Source organism: Podospora pseudoanserina (genome assembly GCF_035222485.1).
Source record: "Podospora pseudoanserina strain CBS 124.78 chromosome 7 map unlocalized CBS124.78p_7, whole genome shotgun sequence".
Taxonomy (NCBI): Eukaryota; Fungi; Ascomycota; class Sordariomycetes; order Sordariales; family Podosporaceae; genus Podospora; species Podospora pseudoanserina.
This window is the reverse complement of record NW_026946671.1, coordinates 33491-49968: the sequence shown is the minus strand read 5'-3', so window position 1 is coordinate 49968 and position 16478 is coordinate 33491. Positions and strand designations below refer to the sequence as shown.

General features: G+C 51.6%; 5 protein-coding genes and 1 non-coding gene across 6 annotated transcripts; 1 reads left to right on the top strand and 5 right to left on the bottom strand.

Annotated features, from left to right (window-relative positions):
• Nucleotides 1-76: 76 nt before the first annotated feature.
• Nucleotides 77-1038, top strand: QC764_707060 (uncharacterized protein; the record flags this gene model as incomplete). Its single annotated transcript, XM_062950326.1, has 2 exons — nucleotides 77-82; nucleotides 235-1038. 2 exons carry the CDS (start codon nucleotides 77-79, stop codon nucleotides 562-564), a joined length of 336 nt encoding a protein of 111 aa, XP_062796326.1. The 3' UTR covers nucleotides 565-1038.
• A 1804-nt stretch (nucleotides 1039-2842) lies between these two features.
• Nucleotides 2843-2968, bottom strand: QC764_0101850. Its single transcript has one exon. It is a non-coding gene; the product is annotated as a tRNA-Ala (tRNA).
• A 110-nt stretch (nucleotides 2969-3078) lies between these two features.
• On the bottom strand, nucleotides 3079-6916 carry sgf73 (SAGA complex subunit Sgf73). Its single transcript, XM_062950325.1, has 4 exons — nucleotides 6694-6916; nucleotides 6449-6610; nucleotides 5332-6378; nucleotides 3079-5271 (listed from the first exon to the last, which is right to left on the bottom strand). Exons 1-4 carry the CDS (start codon nucleotides 6707-6709, stop codon nucleotides 3812-3814), a joined length of 2685 nt encoding a protein of 894 aa, XP_062796325.1. The 5' UTR covers nucleotides 6710-6916; the 3' UTR covers nucleotides 3079-3811.
• Nucleotides 6917-7133: 217 nt separating this feature from the next.
• Nucleotides 7134-9168, bottom strand: PHO85 (negative regulator of the PHO system). The gene is made up of 2 exons (XM_062950324.1): nucleotides 8429-9168; nucleotides 7134-8365 (listed from the first exon to the last, which is right to left on the bottom strand). Exons 1-2 carry the CDS (start codon nucleotides 8498-8500, stop codon nucleotides 7436-7438), a joined length of 1002 nt encoding a protein of 333 aa, XP_062796324.1. The 5' UTR covers nucleotides 8501-9168; the 3' UTR covers nucleotides 7134-7435.
• Nucleotides 9169-9327: 159 nt separating this feature from the next.
• On the bottom strand, nucleotides 9328-10647 carry QC764_707030 (uncharacterized protein; the record flags this gene model as incomplete). Its single annotated transcript, XM_062950323.1, is given in 3 exon segments — nucleotides 9328-9933; nucleotides 9992-10103; nucleotides 10113-10647. Coding segments are annotated over 3 exon segments (1116 nt in total). The 3' UTR covers nucleotides 9328-9464.
• Nucleotides 10648-12118: 1471 nt separating this feature from the next.
• QC764_707010 (uncharacterized protein) lies at nucleotides 12119-14050 on the bottom strand (the record flags this gene model as incomplete). Its single annotated transcript, XM_062950322.1, has 1 exon — nucleotides 12119-14050. One exon carries the CDS (start codon nucleotides 14048-14050, stop codon nucleotides 12119-12121), a length of 1932 nt encoding a protein of 643 aa, XP_062796322.1.
• Between the last annotated feature and the right edge of the window lie 2428 nt (nucleotides 14051-16478).

Sequence of the window (16478 nt, the reverse complement as noted above, 5' to 3'; positions counted from 1 at the left end):
GGGGTGCATGAGGGTTGGTGATCAACGATTTTTGCGACACCCAATCGTGGATTTCACGTGTTATATGTATGAGAGGATGCAGGTACGGTAAGTTTCAAAACTTAAAGGATCCTTTTGTGAGATAAGATGGATTTTGAAATAGGTCTGTTGCCCGAAATCCGTTGCATCTCCTCACATGCTTATATTGGGGTTTCTGAAAGTATTTGGACAACTAACGAATCGATCTTCTGGAAGCTTTTTGATATGGAAGTTGAGAAGACTTTATTGAGATATTCACCAATTCCACCGTCATCCCTACAAAAATGCGACAGTCTCCCTACTGTCACTTACGACCTCCAGAGAAACATCGTCCTCAGGCCTGTCTTTGAGAGCGACCAACCGTTTGACAAAGGAGCTGTTATAGACGGGGATTGCTCAAAAGTTGATGCGGCAGTCGCCAGCAACACCAATATCTCCTATTCAGCTTCCACTACACACACAGATATCACCAACTCCCAAGAAGTAACATTTAAAACATTATATCCTTACCGATGGCGGTTCTTTATACAAAACCCCTTTAGTTAATCGCCGCTTATTTTATGCCATTGTGACGGCTCAAAAATTTCTTGGTGGATGCTATCTCTTCTCTTTCTGGCGAACAACATCTAGCAGTCTAGAGCCTCTGCGCCTGGCCGGGCCAGGTTCCAAGAGAATCTTCATGCATATGAGTCTCCTATTCAGCCCATGATGCCTCGCGTCATGAGATATTGGTTCGCATAGGACCAGGACCTCAAAGAGAGGTTGATAGATTCTCACTTTAATCAGTTTGGGGCTATAAGGAGTTCTTGTTTGACTTCTGCTTTAGTCCATTTTCGGACCTTGAGTTCAGTGCTCATGAGGGAAAGCGTCAGAGGGTTTCAGGCAATCTCATTGGCCTCCAAGGTGCGTCACGAGATGTAACCTTCTTCCAGGTAGTCAAGAAGAACAAGAGATCCCTGTGAGGCTAAATAACGGGGAACAGATAGCAAACCCGATCTTGTATAGAAGTCCTAAGATCGGGATAACGATAGTGATTGGATTTGGGATAGATTAAACTAGCGTCTCTATCCTTAATCGCCAAAAGGTAGTAAACATCTTCTTTATTAGGATAGAAATAAGAGTAAGTTATATATAATTTAAATCTTATCTATTGTGGCTGGCTCTATCTTGATTAAGACGCCACGGAAAGTGGTAATGGATTGTCCGTTCGTATTATTGATGGAAAAGTCGGAGGAGATTATCTTGATGGGCTGGATTATCCGAATCGTGACCACATATGTTCTCTTTTACCGTTCCAGTGGACTAGCTGTAGACTGGTTGAAGAGGGGTCCAAATTAAAGGGCATAAGCTTAGTATATCTATGAGAGATGCAGAGGACTAAAGAAACGAAAGCTGAGAGATCTTTTACCGTCATTCAAATTCTTATCAACTAAAATGACACGTATAATAACTATAGTTCAAGGGAAGGTCTAGCACTCGAAATATAGTTCAGACCTTTAGCAACAACAAAACTCCAGACTTTCACATTCAATATCAAGCCCATTCTCAGACACTATTATCTTCCTATTGATATTGTTACATCACAATCCGTCTTGAGCCCTATGATGGTAGCCCGAGTCACCCACTATCTATCTCCCACCCAAGTTCACCCCCACCCCCAACTACCTCTTAGCTACATACTGACCCTTACAATACCTCCCCTCTTACAAAAACAACACTCCCCCATCACAACAAAGGACCTCGAGGTCACGAGCGTACTTCGCTCCTAGACCACATCTCCATCACACAAGTTTTCAACAGCCAACCCAACAGCAATCCCATCCACCGCTTCCACACGATCTTTATTTCACGATTAGCAGTGAACAGAACATACCTAACCTCCTACTCCAGTCCCCCAATCTTTCAACGCCCGGAAACCTGCAATCACTAGTCAACTAATTCGGCCCCGCCCCGGTCCTCTACATACCCTCGGACTGGGACGCTTTCGCTGCGCTCGCTCGCGAGCTTGGTCGCCTTCCTCCATCGTTGAGTCGAAGGACCGAGAGATCGAAACACCCTCTCTAGGAGATTCCACTGGTCCTCGTACAAGCAGCAGGGTGCAGAATCGTCTCTAGCTGTGTATCCTGTGGAACCATCTACCGTGGGGAAGCGACTGGCCTAACGGAAAACGTCCTGGTGCTCCTTGTTCCGTGGTGGTCTGTATTAACACGGTAGTATGCTCCGAAGGTAAGGTAGCCACTTTTGATGTGAGGGGATGACGGATGTGCCTACGTAGTAGGGGAGAGGCGGCGTGGGTGGAGGACAGGCGGTAGAAGTGATCGGTTGGAGCTATCCTGGTATCATCTACATATCTAAGGTAGGCGTCAAGGAATTGGATAGATAGCCCCAGTCCTTCTTTCGTTCGATTTCTCATCTTTGAAGCGTCTGGCAGTCTGATTCCAAGTCGACTCAATATAACTATAAAAGTCCATAACGACAAAGTATCATTGTCCTGGTCTATCGTGGGACTATCTCCCCTTAACGGGTAAAATACATAATCTCGACGATGCTAGATGACAAGAAACTAAGGCCAATTATCAACTCACCCCTTGCCCATTCAAGAGTTTTTTTTTTTTTTTTTTTTTTTTTTTGGCTAGATAAATGGTCAGAGAAACACTAGCACAAAAACCAACACTTAGATCTCTTCCCACATCAAAAGAATGTTCAAAACATCCGACCCCCAACGCCGCCACCATTCCCCATATCACAGCCAATTCCACCATCTTTTCCCCAAAAAAGATAAACCAGCCCGACCCAGCAAAAGAATCACCATCATAGTGGATCATGGACGAGCTGGGAATCGAACCCAGGACCTTTCGCATACCCGTTTGAACTCCACCTCTCACATCAGAGAGCCTTCATTTTTCTCAAATATGCTAAGCGAACGCTCTACCAACTGAGCCACACGCCCCTTTCCAATCTTCATATCCCCCGTCCCCAGTCTCCCACCATTTAACACCCACCACCCACCACCTCCACTCACCCTTAACCTCCCTCCACCCCCTTCATCACCCCTCACATCTCGTCAAACCAACACACACACACATCTTCACTTTCAACACCACAAGCACAAACAGTCAAAAATATCAATTCCTGCTTTCTTACCCTGCAATGACAAACCCTATAGTGTACACCCCCCCATTTCCTCTAATAAAACAACTGATTAAACACTTCCCCCAAGAAACAAACCCCCTTCTATAGGGTAATCCAGCACGACTCAAAGCCAAGCAACCATCGATTCCTTGCGTCAAATCCAGAGCTGGCCCAGCCTTTTTGCCCAAAACTAACAAATTGAAGTAAAAAAAAAAAAAAAAAAAAAAAAAACAGAAATCCAGCAAAAGAAAGGGCGGTAAACAATCAAAGCCAAAACGCCGTTTCGCTTCCCCCCTCTTTGACCCCGCAAAAAATATCCATCCCCATTGATTGCTGTCCTGGAACCCTTCGTGGGAAAAATGTATAAAAAAACGCCGACCGAAAACCATGGATATAATAGTAGCAATGTCGAGATAACGGCAATCACCCCGAGAAAAGAAGAAAAGGAAAGCAAAGGGGTATATAACATCGAAAAGCCACTCCTCCTCGTGGCAAAGCACCGAAAAGGATATGTCCGCTAAGCCAGGTATTCCTATTCCTGGCCATGATATTAGTTTCGCCGATAAGACGGGTATCGAGAATCTTCTTGATCAGGGTACACAACAAACCCATGCATCATAGACTCAACCGCCCCAGCACCCATCACATAGTCCAGCTCCTCCTACTGCTGGCCCTGAAATGGATTCTGTTGATGTGGTAAAAATAGTTGTTCTTGCTGATAATGCTGCTGGTGACCTGGGTACCCGGCAAACCCCTGCGTCTGCTGCATCATAAACTCGACCCCCGTGTTTCCTCCCACAAAGTCGCCATGCACCAGCTGCCTCGACCTCGCCTCCACCTGTGACGGAGACAAGCCCGGCATCGCTAACGGCATCGACATCGTCCTCGACACCGGCGACACCGGCGGCTGAGCATCTGATGCCCGCCTTATCATAGGCATAGGGTGGGCTGGCCCTGCCATTGCAAAACTAGCTGCCTGAGCCTCTAGTTGATGAGCAAACCCGGCTTGTTGCTGCATCGCCCGAAACTGGGCAAGTCGATAATGGGCTGCGTGGCTAGTGGATGGGTCGATGTGTGATTGAGAGAAGCGGCGTGGTGCAAACTGTGTGTTCAGTTGCGATGGCAAGACCTGGCTTGGAAGCCGAAGATGAGGGGGCACTCCTGCCCAGTTTGCGGGTACTTGCTGTGGCGGTAATTGGATATGTGTGGGTCGTGCCCGTGAAGCAGGCCGTGCGATGGGTGATGCCGGAACTGTCTCCGGGCTCAGCTCAGGAGGCGCCATTGGAACTGCCTGAGACGGCACTACTGGACTCGAAGGTAAGTGGGATGAAAGAGAGCTTCGCCGCTGTTTCTGCTGCTGTTGGAAAAGATTTCGTTGCGGAGGCACTTGTAAGGTGACAATCTTTTGAGGTCTGGCCGGGGGTTCAGCCATGGGCAACACTGGAGAAGAACCTTGTGTTGCTATCGACCCCCGGCGTGAATCCGCCTCCGATCCAAGACGCGGAGTAGGAGGAGGGTTAGGCGTCTGTGGACTACTTGCCACCGGGACCTGCACCCACTGCATCGCGGGTGACGACGTAGCCGGTTGTGCGGGCCTTCCTAGTATAATGGCCCGTTCTTGAGCAACGAGCGGGTCCTCTTGCTCGGGTTGCTCGGGTTGCTCAGGGAGCTCAGGTAGCTCAAGTTGCTCAGACTGCTCAGGTTGCTCAAGGGGAGACGGCCGAGAAGGCATAACCAGTGTTGACAATCCCTGCTGCCTAGGTCTAGCCTCCCCTGGCCGCGACACTAAGACCCCCATCTCTTGTTCGGGGGGAGATGGGACAGAAGGTAAGTTGGGTGTATTTGGCCGAGACTTCGGCACTTTCAGGGACAGCGATGGTCTCGCTCGAGGTGGGTTGAGGTTCGGTATAGATTCCGACTTTAGAACCGGTGTTGGGTACGCCTGTTGTGATCGCGGTTGCGGTTCCGGTTCCGGTTGCTGCTGCTGCTGTCTCCCTGGGATCGTGCCAGTATTCGACCCTGTTTCTGTAAGCGGGTGGCTAGCTCGTCGCTGGGGAGGGAGAGACGCTGACTGGTTTCTTGGTAACTGGGGTGGAGGCGACGATGCAATACCAGGCGGAGCTTTCTAAGCCCGACCTGTCACCGACGGCCGCCGTTGCGGTGGTCCAGCAAGACTGAAACTCGACGAGCGTCGTTGAAAGTCGGTACCGCCCATGATGATGTCAGGCTCCCCCGGGGCGTCCTCGGCATCGAACAGGCCCGGATGCCCATCCGGAAGCCTCTGGGCGCCGAAGCCGGTGACTTTGAAGATATTGACCCGCCCACCATTCGTGGCCGTCTGCAACTGCTCATGCAGTCTCGAAAGCTGATACTGCCTCTTAATCGGCGTAAACACCGGCTGCGGCACCACCGGCTGCGGATTCCAATGAGCCAGCGCAGCCATTACCGCGGCCGTCTCCTCATCACTGTCCACCGCCGCGGCATTCACATCATCCTCATCCTCCAAAGGCGCATTCGCATCAATCGCCGCCTTCTGCTGCTTTGCCTGATTCTTCTTCTGATACGCCAACAACAACATGTCATACGGCAAGCTCCTCCCCGGCACCGCCCTCTTCGCGCTCATACTATGACTCTTACAAGTCAAACTCCTCGCGCAAGGCAGCCCATTAGCAAGCGTAACACCACACTGCCTCTCCACATCCACCGGCCCCTTCGGCTTAGCCGCCTTCCCTTTGGGCTCCTCCTTCTTTTTCTTCGTCTTCCCCCCCATCTCCCCATCAGCCTTCCTCTTCTTCCCCCCAACCTCCGTCTTCTTCCCGGCAACCCTCTTCGCCGTCTTCCCTGCCGTCCCACCACCACCATCACCACCCCCAACTTTCCCCCCCTCCCCATCATCATCATCACTATCATCCCCACCAACCCCATTCTCCCCCTCAATCTTCCTCGCCTCCTCCTGCTGCTTCGCCCTCTCCCTCGCCTCCCTAGCCTCCTTCTTCCTCTGCGCCTTCTCCTTCTTAATCTTCAAACACCGCGCAATATGCTCCTTGGCCGCAATCCTCGTAACCCCCTGCTTGCAGTGCTTGCAAGACTGAAGCTCGGGTACATCATCAAGCGGTCGGCCGGTAGAAAACGTCTCCCGGGAGGACTCATCAAGCTGGTTGACCACGGGGCTGGGGAACGATGCGGCGGCGGCGGCGGTGGTGGTTTCTTTTGTCTTCTTCTTATCATCTGTTGTCGCTCCCAACACCATCAGCAACACCACCCAGACGCACGAAAGGAGTGAAAAGGGGATACTAACCCTCCACAACCCCCCCCTCCTTCCAACTCCCCGGCTTGATGAACCTCGGCCCGGGCTTCTTCAGCTTAATCTTCCCATCCACCCCCCCTCCGCCTTTCCCCCCCCGCAACGGCGTCATGGACTTCTTGTTCATCGAAGCCACTTTTATTGTCGCTTCTTCGTCTATTATTTCCCATCATCATCAGCTTGATACCCTCCCCCCCACCTCGCCCCTAGCGCGTCGGGTTGGGTTATCGCATGCATACCTTTGCGCGACTCCATCGTCGTGTCGTCGCTTATCAAATCAATCAATCAATCAAGCAGCCCCAACAAGCCCCGTAATGGAAAAAAAATCGAGTGGAGCAAGATGGTAGCGCATCACACAACCGAGTAAAAAAATCCTTCGCTGAGTTGGGTTGCTCTTTGTTGTTGTTGTTGTTGTTGTTGTTGCAAAAGTCGAAAAGTCAAGGTTCAAAGAGCAAGCCAAGTTGCGCCTTAGAAGTGCAGTGACTACCACTTGCGCACCACCACAAGGCAGCGCGACGTATAAAAGTGGAGACTTGCACTCAAATTAAGGTTATCGATAAGCCGCTAGCGGGGTGTGATGTGCCTTCTTAGCGGGGTGCCCTGACCAAATCCATGGAGCACCTGATCCTTGAACTGATTCATATCACTCGACCATCAATCATAGTCACTCACCGATGCTGGAACAAAAAACAATATGGGTATCTCGTGAGATTATCTATGCTGCTGCTGCTACCTCCGCTTGACGCTATATAAAAGATACGAATGAGGAAGAAACAAAAAAACCAATATCATTTCCTCCCCCCCCCCTCCCACTCATTATCATCATGGCACATGATATAACTGAGAAGAAAGAACTGAACCCAAAAATCCTCCTTCTTGCTCTTTGCCGACATACAACACCTTCCCTTCCTACCCAAACTACTTCCTCCTACCTGCCTTCCTAATAGCATGACCACCCGAGTATAAATGCGGCCTCGGCCCCTAACCTTGGTAATTTCCATAGACATTCTGGCTCGGCACAGTGTGCTGCTGGTAGCCCCGATGAGGATGCATCATCGGCTGTTGAGGGTGGTGTTGCGGGTGCGCAGGCTGGTGAAACTCGGCGAACCACTCATGATTCAACGCCTCGGCCGCCGAGATGCGCAGTTCTGGGCGCAACTGCAGCATCCGCTGAAGAAGATCGATGCCCTTCTCGTCAATCTGAGGCAAGATGTTCCGCAACGGTTGCGTCGCATACATCTGCCAATTCGCCTTATACTCGGGGAACTGTGACAGCCCCGGCCACGTCCTCTCCGTTGGCGTGCCCATGATCCTGAAGATCCTGATCGTCTGATCCTCGTTAGTGGTGCCAGGGAACAGCGGTCGTCCAGAAAACATCTCGGCCATGATGCAGCCAGCTGACCAGATGTCAATGCTGGTGTTGTATGTCCTGCTTCCCAACAAAACATCCGGGGCGCGGTACCAGAGCGTGACAACCTCGTTACTGAAGGTGTTAACCGGAATGCCAAAGGCACGAGCCAGGCCGAAATCACCAAGCTTGAGCTGCAGCTTGTTGTTGATTAAAAGATTCTGTGGCTTGAGATCGCGGTGCAGGACTCGGTTCTCGTGACAGAAGTGAATGCCCTGCAGCAATTGCCACATGAAAGACTTGACAATATGTGGCTTGAGCATCCCACGCTCGCCGTTGTTGTCCATGTATTTTTTGAGATCGCCGTCCATGTACTCAAAGACAAGCATCAGCTTGTTTTCCGTGTGGATCACATCGTGCAGTGCGACAATATTCTCGTGCTTCAGCTCCTTCATCAGGGAGATCTCTCTAATAGCCGTGCTAGGGGTGCCCTCTTCCGAGTCGAGATGGATTTCCTTGAGAGCGACGAATTCACCCGTCTGGCGATTGCGGCCTTTGAAAACCTAACGAAAAAGTTAGAACAATCCACACACAAAGTAAACAGATATCAAGGCCGCATGACTCACTGTCGCATAGGTACCCTCGCCGAGCTTCTCCAGCTGCTGGAAGGAGCTGTGGTGCTGTCTCTTGCCGTCCATGTTTGCCGTTTGTTGATTCTGCGAGCTCGACTGCGGTGCTCGTTCGGGGTGCGAAACGACGAAGCGCGGAGTCGGCGGGGGTTGGGTGTTGGAAGTGTAAGCGCGGTTGAAGAGGATGCTTCCCGCGGTGGTTGTTTTGCGAAGGAGATCGCGTTGGGCCTCGGAGGGCGTGAGAGACTGGGTAGACTCGTGAGAAGCCGTTTTTGGGTATTGCAGAGATGCCTTGTGCGTCTCTGCAGAAAACTTGAAGAAGGAAGAAAAGCCCAACCTTACGCGCGCTTTCTAGATTCCGGGGAGTTGGTGATGGCTGATCCCCTGAGTGCTTCAAAGGGATGGTTGGCTACCTAAAGCGAGCTAAAGGTCGTGAAGTGGTGGGTGGCCTTTCTTGCCTAGAATGAGGTGCAACGGTCGAGTTTTGAACAGACCCCTCAGAGATTGAGATGGAGCAAAAGTCTGATTGTTTGTTTCAAAGTCGGACGAAACACTGTCGGCAGGTCATGTCTCTTGGGAACTTCAGGCACAGCGGCGGCTCCAGCACATGCAATAATTGGTAGGGTTGACGGGTGACTGACTGCGTGGGCCAACAGCGCCCCGCCGTCCGCGCCACCCCACGATGCGCCTGCCCCACTCGGATCTGCCAGGCCCAGGGCGTTCTAGAAAACCAGCTGTTATTTTTGTATAAACATAAATTGTATGTATATCTAGTTTCTCTCTGGCATGGAAATCTTGAGAGTCTTCACTTTCTTGCTTGTGGGCAAGAGCTGCACAACACGAGGGAAGTGGCGAACGGCTCCCGTACACCAAGGAGCATGTCGAGGAGCATGTCGTAAGACTGAACATAGGGATCCAAGATGCATAGATCTTGAATATCTTGATTGCAACCTCCCTCCCAAAGCCATATATACGTATATACAATAACCACCCCTCTCCCGCACGAGTCCTGTTATACCTCATTCCTTCTCCCCTATGACTTCCCCTTCCCAACATCCATCCACTCCATAACAAACCCCGTCACCAACATCGCCCAATCCCTCAACGTCTCAATATCCAAGTGCTCCCCATCATCCTCCATCGTATGCCACACCCTCGGAAACGGCGTAGGAATCAAATGCAGCACCGGAGCCCCCCTCGCCATGAACGGTACATGATCATCCCCCACAAACCCCTGACTCTCAAACTGCGTAGAATTCTTCCCCCCATCCGGCAAGAACGGCTCCTTGGGACTCGTTTTCAATATCCCCATCTGCCTCATCCTCCCCTCAATGCTCGCCATCCTCTGATACGCCCAGTGCGTCGACTGGAAATAACTCGGCACCCTCGGACTAGCACTCCCCAACAAATCCAACAAGACAAACAAGCTGATCTGCCTCATCGGGTTCTTGAACTTGGACATGGCCGGGTAGGGGTTAGCCTCCCAGTGTTGCGCCAGTGACCTATCCCATCTTATTAGCATTCTCCTTTCCTGTCCCCCCTTCTCCCCAGAGTACTCACCTAGCCCCATACAAACTATCCGTATCCGTCCACCTATCAAAAGCCTCCTCCCCATCCAGCAACAAGATCTGGACCCCCACATCCTCCCCCTCTTCCCCTTCCCTTCCCCCCCCTCCTCAACCTTCCCCCATCTTGTGCCCCCACATCTTGACCAACTCCTTCTCAATCTCCCTCGCGGTGTACATCAACACCGCACAAGGCCCCGCACTATCCGTCGCCCCGATAAAGCCCTTTGGCTCAATCTTGCTGTCATAATGCGCCACAAGCGTCAATAAGCTCGCTTGCCCCGGCCCACGTTTCTTCGTCCAGGGTGGTTCCCGTCGGAGTATTATATTCTGAAAGGGAACCTGCTTATCCCCCGTCACGGGCGTCGTCCCGGTGGAGTTTTGCCAACTGATCTCCCATTCGGGGAGGTTTTTGGTAAAGAATTTGATGAAATGTTCTTGGGCGCGGATTTGGCCTGGCGTTCCGGGGACGCGGGGGATGAGGAGTGGGGAGAGGAGGGAGAGGGGTTGCGAGGGGAGGATGTCGAAGTCTGTTGGAAGCGGGGGCGTGATGGAGGAGAGGAGAGAGTCGGGGAGGGGGGTGTAGGCTGTGGTGAGGGAGAGGAGGGGGAGGAGGACGACAACGGGGGTTGTTGTTGAGAGGAGGCGCATCGTGGGAGTTGTTCAAGTGGACGCGGTGGTATGTGAGGTAGGTAGGTGGGAATTGCGATGCGCTCGCTCGCTCGCTTGGTTGTGCTGTTGGCCGCCGCGGGTTGAAACGGAAAAGGGGATGTCTATCGTCTCATGCTCTTCTGTCTGTTCCCTCGAATCTAATCCCGTCGTAAAGAAGCGCCGCCGTTCGGTCGTCAAGGTGCAATCAATCAATCAATCAATTCGATCGACACCGGGTATTCTCGTCGCAACCGTATGTAGCAATCAACCTGGAAGGGTAAAAAAAAAGAAAAAGCCACTACGCTCTGTACGTATCTGATTAAGCCAGCCGGGGGCACACAAAAGAAAGAATTGGTCAAACAACACCTGACAGTATGGCAGCAACAGTAACAATTGGTGGCATTTGCTTGATTGGACAAAACTACCTAGGTCGGTAGTCGTGCCTCAGAAGGCCACACTACAACACCACCGTCTTACAGCAGTAGTAGTGAGCACGGACAAGATGTCTTTGACACGGTCGCAACATGATCTGATTGGTCAGACTCACATTCAGATGGGGTCCAAGCCCCAGTGCCGGGCCGTCTGGACCGTGCCAAACGGTGCAAGCCACCCGATGCCGACCGGCCCCGCTCCGGTTTACATCCAAACACTCCTTCCTCATTACCACCCTTTGTTCCTTCCTTTTTACTACCATTTCGCTCCTTCCTCATCATCATCTTGCTCCTTCCTAAACTGCAGTTTATATACTGGTATCCGCACACATCATCCAACAAGGACAGCAGCACATGCGGCCAACACCCAAAGCTGCCAAGTGGTCAGCCTGCTGGTCGAGGGCAAGTACCCCCCTCGGCTGCTCAGCCCCACAGCTTCCTTGTTCAAATCCTCGTAAAACCCATGGGTTTTCGTGGCTGGCCACCACAATCTGTTTGATTGTGGATGGTGCGTGCTTTTTGATGTTTTTTGCCCATCACACTTGTCACGAGGCATTCAACACTGAGACAGTGAATAACTCGATATCAAGAAGCAACATCAGATCTTAATTGCCGTGCCTATGAATCTGTACTGTATGCCTCCTATTCATTTATCCCATCCCACCCAGCCAACCTAGTAGCAAAGCACCGCTAACCTATCACTCCCAACCCAACCCATTCCCTCATCCTCCCCCAATCCCCGATCCATTAACCCTCCCCTTCTCCCATTACCGTTATCTGAGTTTATAATGCAGCCATAGTATAATACAAAACCACAATATAACACCGTCCCCTATCTTCATGATGTTCAAGTTCCCCGAATTCTTTCCCTTTCTTTAACCACCCCCAAAGAAAAAGACAAACACCATGTAGAAATCCCGGTAATGTCGAAAATAATGCAATCACTCCAATCCATGCAACCATAACTAAGCAAAACTGACACCACACCCCGAGAAACCCAGCCAAGTCAAGCAAACATATACAACCACCTCTTGGCTCAACTACTCATCATCATTCTCGTGTCTCCTCCGCTCCATCGCCTCCTCGATGGCTAACCTCTCGGTGAAACTTCTCGGCACAGCTGGCACCCCCTTCGACATCGCTCTGTAGCTCCCCATATCGGCTGCCTCGGCACCACTACGTCCGTCGACACTACCGACGAAGAAGTGAACATCCTTAAGCCCGGCGATTTCATCATAGAGTTTTGTGTTCTTGATGGGGTTTAGCGAGATAGAGTTGCCTCTAAACGACCCAATACTGTGACCAAACAGGACTGCTGATGGAGACACTGGTGGCAAGCTGGTTGTGCGAGAGTGTTTCTTGTTTTCGTCCTCGAGTACGGTCTGGAGGGGCGTGGGTGTCGTCCTCATTGGTTTGTGTGGGATGCGGACCTCCACTCCGTCATCATCATCCTCATCATCATCGTCTTCCTCTTCGGGGAGATATTTCTCTGCTTTCCCAGTTCCATTCTCACCATCTTCAAAGTCGAACAGGGGGTCTTCTTCGAGGATGTCTTGTTTTCCGTTAATCTTTGATGGCCCGGATGCCTTGGAGGTCTGGTTAGATGGCGCAAATTGAGAAGCGGCTGGCGACTTGAAGGGTGTCTGGGCGCCTGGCGAGGGCGACTTCTTGCTGTTCTTGGGCCGCATGGACAAAAACTCTTCTTCGGATTCGTCGCCGTCGTCGACATACTGCTCTAATTCTTCAATTGGTGAGCCAAGCAGACCGCTGACTGGGATATCTTCTCCCGGACCGTCAACTGGCCGAAGGGTAGCCTGAGAGTCAACCTTGACAGGAGCTGGGGCTGAAGTGCTGGTCTCTGTCTCTTTTTGACCATTCACCTTTCCAGACTCCTCATTGTTATTCGCGTTAACAACAGTCCAAAATGAACCTTCTTCCAGCGGGCTGCGGGTAAGTGCTTGCAAAGCTTGGGTTGAAGAAACCTTTTTGGGTCTTGGGAGCCAATCCTCCTCCCCTTCCACGTCGAGGAGCGACGTTCCGATATACTCTTCTTCCGGCTCAGGTGACTCATCCTCTACGACAGCAGCAGCCGAGGTGGCTGACGTTTCGACAACAGGCAGAAGCTCAGCCTTGGGCTTGTCCGCCTCGTCATCCTCCACAGCCATAGCCACGAGGCTGGCTGCCTGCTGCGGGGAAGACGACGGGAACACCTCCTCTCCTGAAAAGTCGAAGCGCACCCGTCTTGGGCTCGCAGCACCCTTGATGGAGCTTGAGCTCCGGCGCAGTGCACTTCTGCGCACCTTGGATTCGCTGCTTGAGGACTCAACCGACGATGTGGATCGGTCTGTCAGTCGCCTGATCGGATCCGGCCTACCCTCGACAGGGGCCTCGGGCTTCTTGATTTCCTCCACCTTTTTGACGTTGTCGACAGACAGAGGGGTTGGTGACTGTAATTGTTGCTGGGGGGGCTGCTGTGGTGGTGGTTGTTGCTGCTGTTGCTGTTGCTGCTGAACGACGGGAGGAACCGGTACCGGCGATGTCGGTGGCGGTCGATGGGAGGAACGCTCATTGCTCTCGAGCAGCGGCAGGTATGTCGGCGTGAAGACACCCTGAAACTCCTTCTCCCGCTCGTGCGGACTCCGGGGACCCTCTTTTGTCGGCACGCCAGATGTGTGGGGGAGAACCGGGGGAGGCGACTTGCGGCCCTTCCAACCTGGGGTCTTATGATGGGTGGTGGTAGCGGGCGAGTCGGCCATGTCGTGGTTTGTCGGACTGAGAGCCGGGTACCTGGACATTGACTCGGCGATGACTCGCGACACCTGACTGGAGACGTCGTCTGGGTAGTCCTTGAGACAGTCCTCCATGTGCTTGTGAAACTCGGCCAGCATGTCGCGCTGGTAGGCGGCCACTTTGCCATCTAGCTCAGCGAGCTTGTCGTGCAGCTCCGACACGAGCCTCGCAGCGTCGTCCATTGTTGCAGCGGGCATTGTTGCAGTTGCAGCCATTCTCTGGCTGAAGACGGAATGACGCGCGTGACGGGGACAAAGTATGTATCCGTACCACCAAGCAGGCTGCCGATCATGGCCTTCCTGGTATTCCTGCTAGGTAGAGAAAAAAGCCAAGTTTGTGTGCGATTCCAGGTTGTGTTTTAGATTTACTTTTGCCCTGGAGGAAAGGTGATGAGGTAACTGGAGCAGCGACCTTGCAGGTTCTGGAACCACCAAGTACCGGCTAGACCTGGGCCTGCTTCAGCGATCTGGCCTTGGCCTACAGCACTTCTCAGCGGTGAGAGGGGGTGGTGGCTGGGCGTTTATGGAAAACCCGCACGCTTATTCGCGGAATGGAGGGGCGTGTGTGGAGCGGACCGAGTATCCAACAATCAGTATCCGATAACGCTCCCCGAGCAGAGGAATGCACGTGTTGACTGCACGCAATCAATTACAGATGGGTTCGTTGATATGAGTGTCGTTCCCGAGCCGATACGTAATTGGCACAACATGGTGATAAGTTGTACAGTCACAGATTCATCCCTCTCCTTTGAAGACTCAGACTCAGACTGATATCACCCCAGGGTGCCATCCACGGGTATTCCGCGACACCATCACCACCCAGCTCAACCATGTCAATTTCGGATTGAAGGATTCGGGTGAGAGTCTTCGGAATGTCAGTACCAAATGTCTCTCACCATGTACCGAATACGATATCGGCCCGCTCCTGTTGGATAATGCTGCGTATCCCAGCTGCCTCTCGGGTGTGATTCGTAACCTCTTCCTTACTCAACTGTCAGTCGCTCGGGTCCGATACCACACGGAAAAGTGCACTTTGGCAGCCAACGACATGCTCGAATCTCTGTTCGCGCGGCTAATCGGGAATCCTCGAACCGGTGTGGGTGTCTCGGGACGAGCAAGCCCCTGACCGGTCAGCCCTACCCATCCATCTTCTGGTGCAGCTGCCGAGTCCATGTCAGGCCATGTGTACATGAGGACCCGTGGCTGACTACATCGAGTCTCGGGTACCTTATCACGGCGTCTAGGCCGTCCTTTAAGGGTGTATCGGACTGCATGTGAAGCAGTTCCTTGCATATGTCACTTCGTGTGTTCACCTGGAAGCGAAGATGGGGTCATTTTGCATGATCCCGGATATCACGATATAACTTTCTGATGAAGACGCAATTACTTTTTGAAGATTCTTATATGTGAGCAGAATCACAATTGTAATGCATATTCAGCAACGAATACTAAACGGCAACTGCTATGTTGTGTAAGTCTAAAGTCCAACCCGAAAAAATATCTACATGAATGACGGCATCGAGTCACCACAAGTTCATCCTCAAGCTTTCGCAGGCTATGAACCCCAAGACGAAAAATAACCACATAAACGACCCCATCCACATCTCCTTGATCAAGCCCATTGATATTCTCCCTCATCCGAGAAACAGCCATATCAAGGACGCCATGATCGGGTTTGAGATTCTGTGAGAGCTCAATGGTAGAGTTGTTATGGATGGGCGTCTTCATCAGGCAATCAAGCAGTCTCTCTCAAGACCGAAAACAACTGCACGAACGACAACATTCACTACAGCCCCGGCCGAGGAGAGTCCGCCTCAAGCCCAGCCGGGGGTGTTTATTCGGTAAGACATTACCAAACGCCAACCACTCATCAATTTCTTTCAAATTCAGACCATATAAAAGCCCCCATGAACGACACCGCTCTGCTCCTCCTTAATATTCGAAACAAGTTGTTCTCAAGTCCACCCAGAGACTGGTGACTGAGGGGAGATGAAGGGGAGATGATATGGAGATTGTTGACTATATAGGGCATATGCGCAGCATATTCGACAAGTAATCTGCCCTCACCCTCGTTGTGTCTGATTACTGGAGCCGTAAGAAGTACTTGTTCCTAGTATCTGACCTCCGTGATATCGCTGTGCCTCCAACTGACATAATCTGGCTTTTCGGGCTATGATACGTGTGAGATGACTCCGCAGTAGGCCCAGTGCTTTGCGACGTGCTTTTCACGGATATAAATCGATGATAAGGTACCGAAGATTCTCCTTACTTTCTATTGGGTTTCTGGTTATGAGTCGACAAATAACAGCAAGGTCTTAATATTGGATACAAGTTGTCCTTCAGCATTTGTGGGTAAAGTATTGTAAAAGGCCAGAATAGGTTTGAGATTTGATTTTGGTTTCTGGAATTCCTCGTAAATTCAACATAGTTATTTGGTAGCGAACTCATGCTACATCTCCAGGACCTCTTTCCGGCCTCTTAATAACTCAACGCCCCACATGAAGGAGGTCAACGCCCCCTAAAGCAATCCACCGCCCCCTTTTTCAAAACCAAAGCCTCCCATTTCAAATCGGACCCATCCATTCTCCCCAACACTGCCTCCTCACTATCT

What these genes read in the sequence shown, in the direction of transcription:
- sgf73 (XM_062950325.1), bottom strand. An exon ending in GGAGGGGGGGGTTGTGGAGG is followed by an intron (nt 6,379 to 6,448) that starts GTTAGTATCCCC and finishes GAGCGACAACAG; the next exon opens with ATGATAAGAAGAAGACAAAA. An exon ending in CTTTCAACGACGCTCGTCGA is followed by an intron (nt 5,272 to 5,331) that starts GTTTCAGTCTTG and finishes GGGCTTAGAAAG; the next exon opens with CTCCGCCTGGTATTGCATCG.
- PHO85 (XM_062950324.1), bottom strand. Translation starts at nt 8,500, where the DNA reads ATGGACGGCAAGAGACAGCACCACAGCTCCTTCCAGCAGCTGGAGAAG. An exon ending in GCGAGGGTACCTATGCGACA is followed by an intron (nt 8,366 to 8,428) that starts GTGAGTCATGCG and finishes CTTTTTCGTTAG; the next exon opens with GTTTTCAAAGGCCGCAATCG.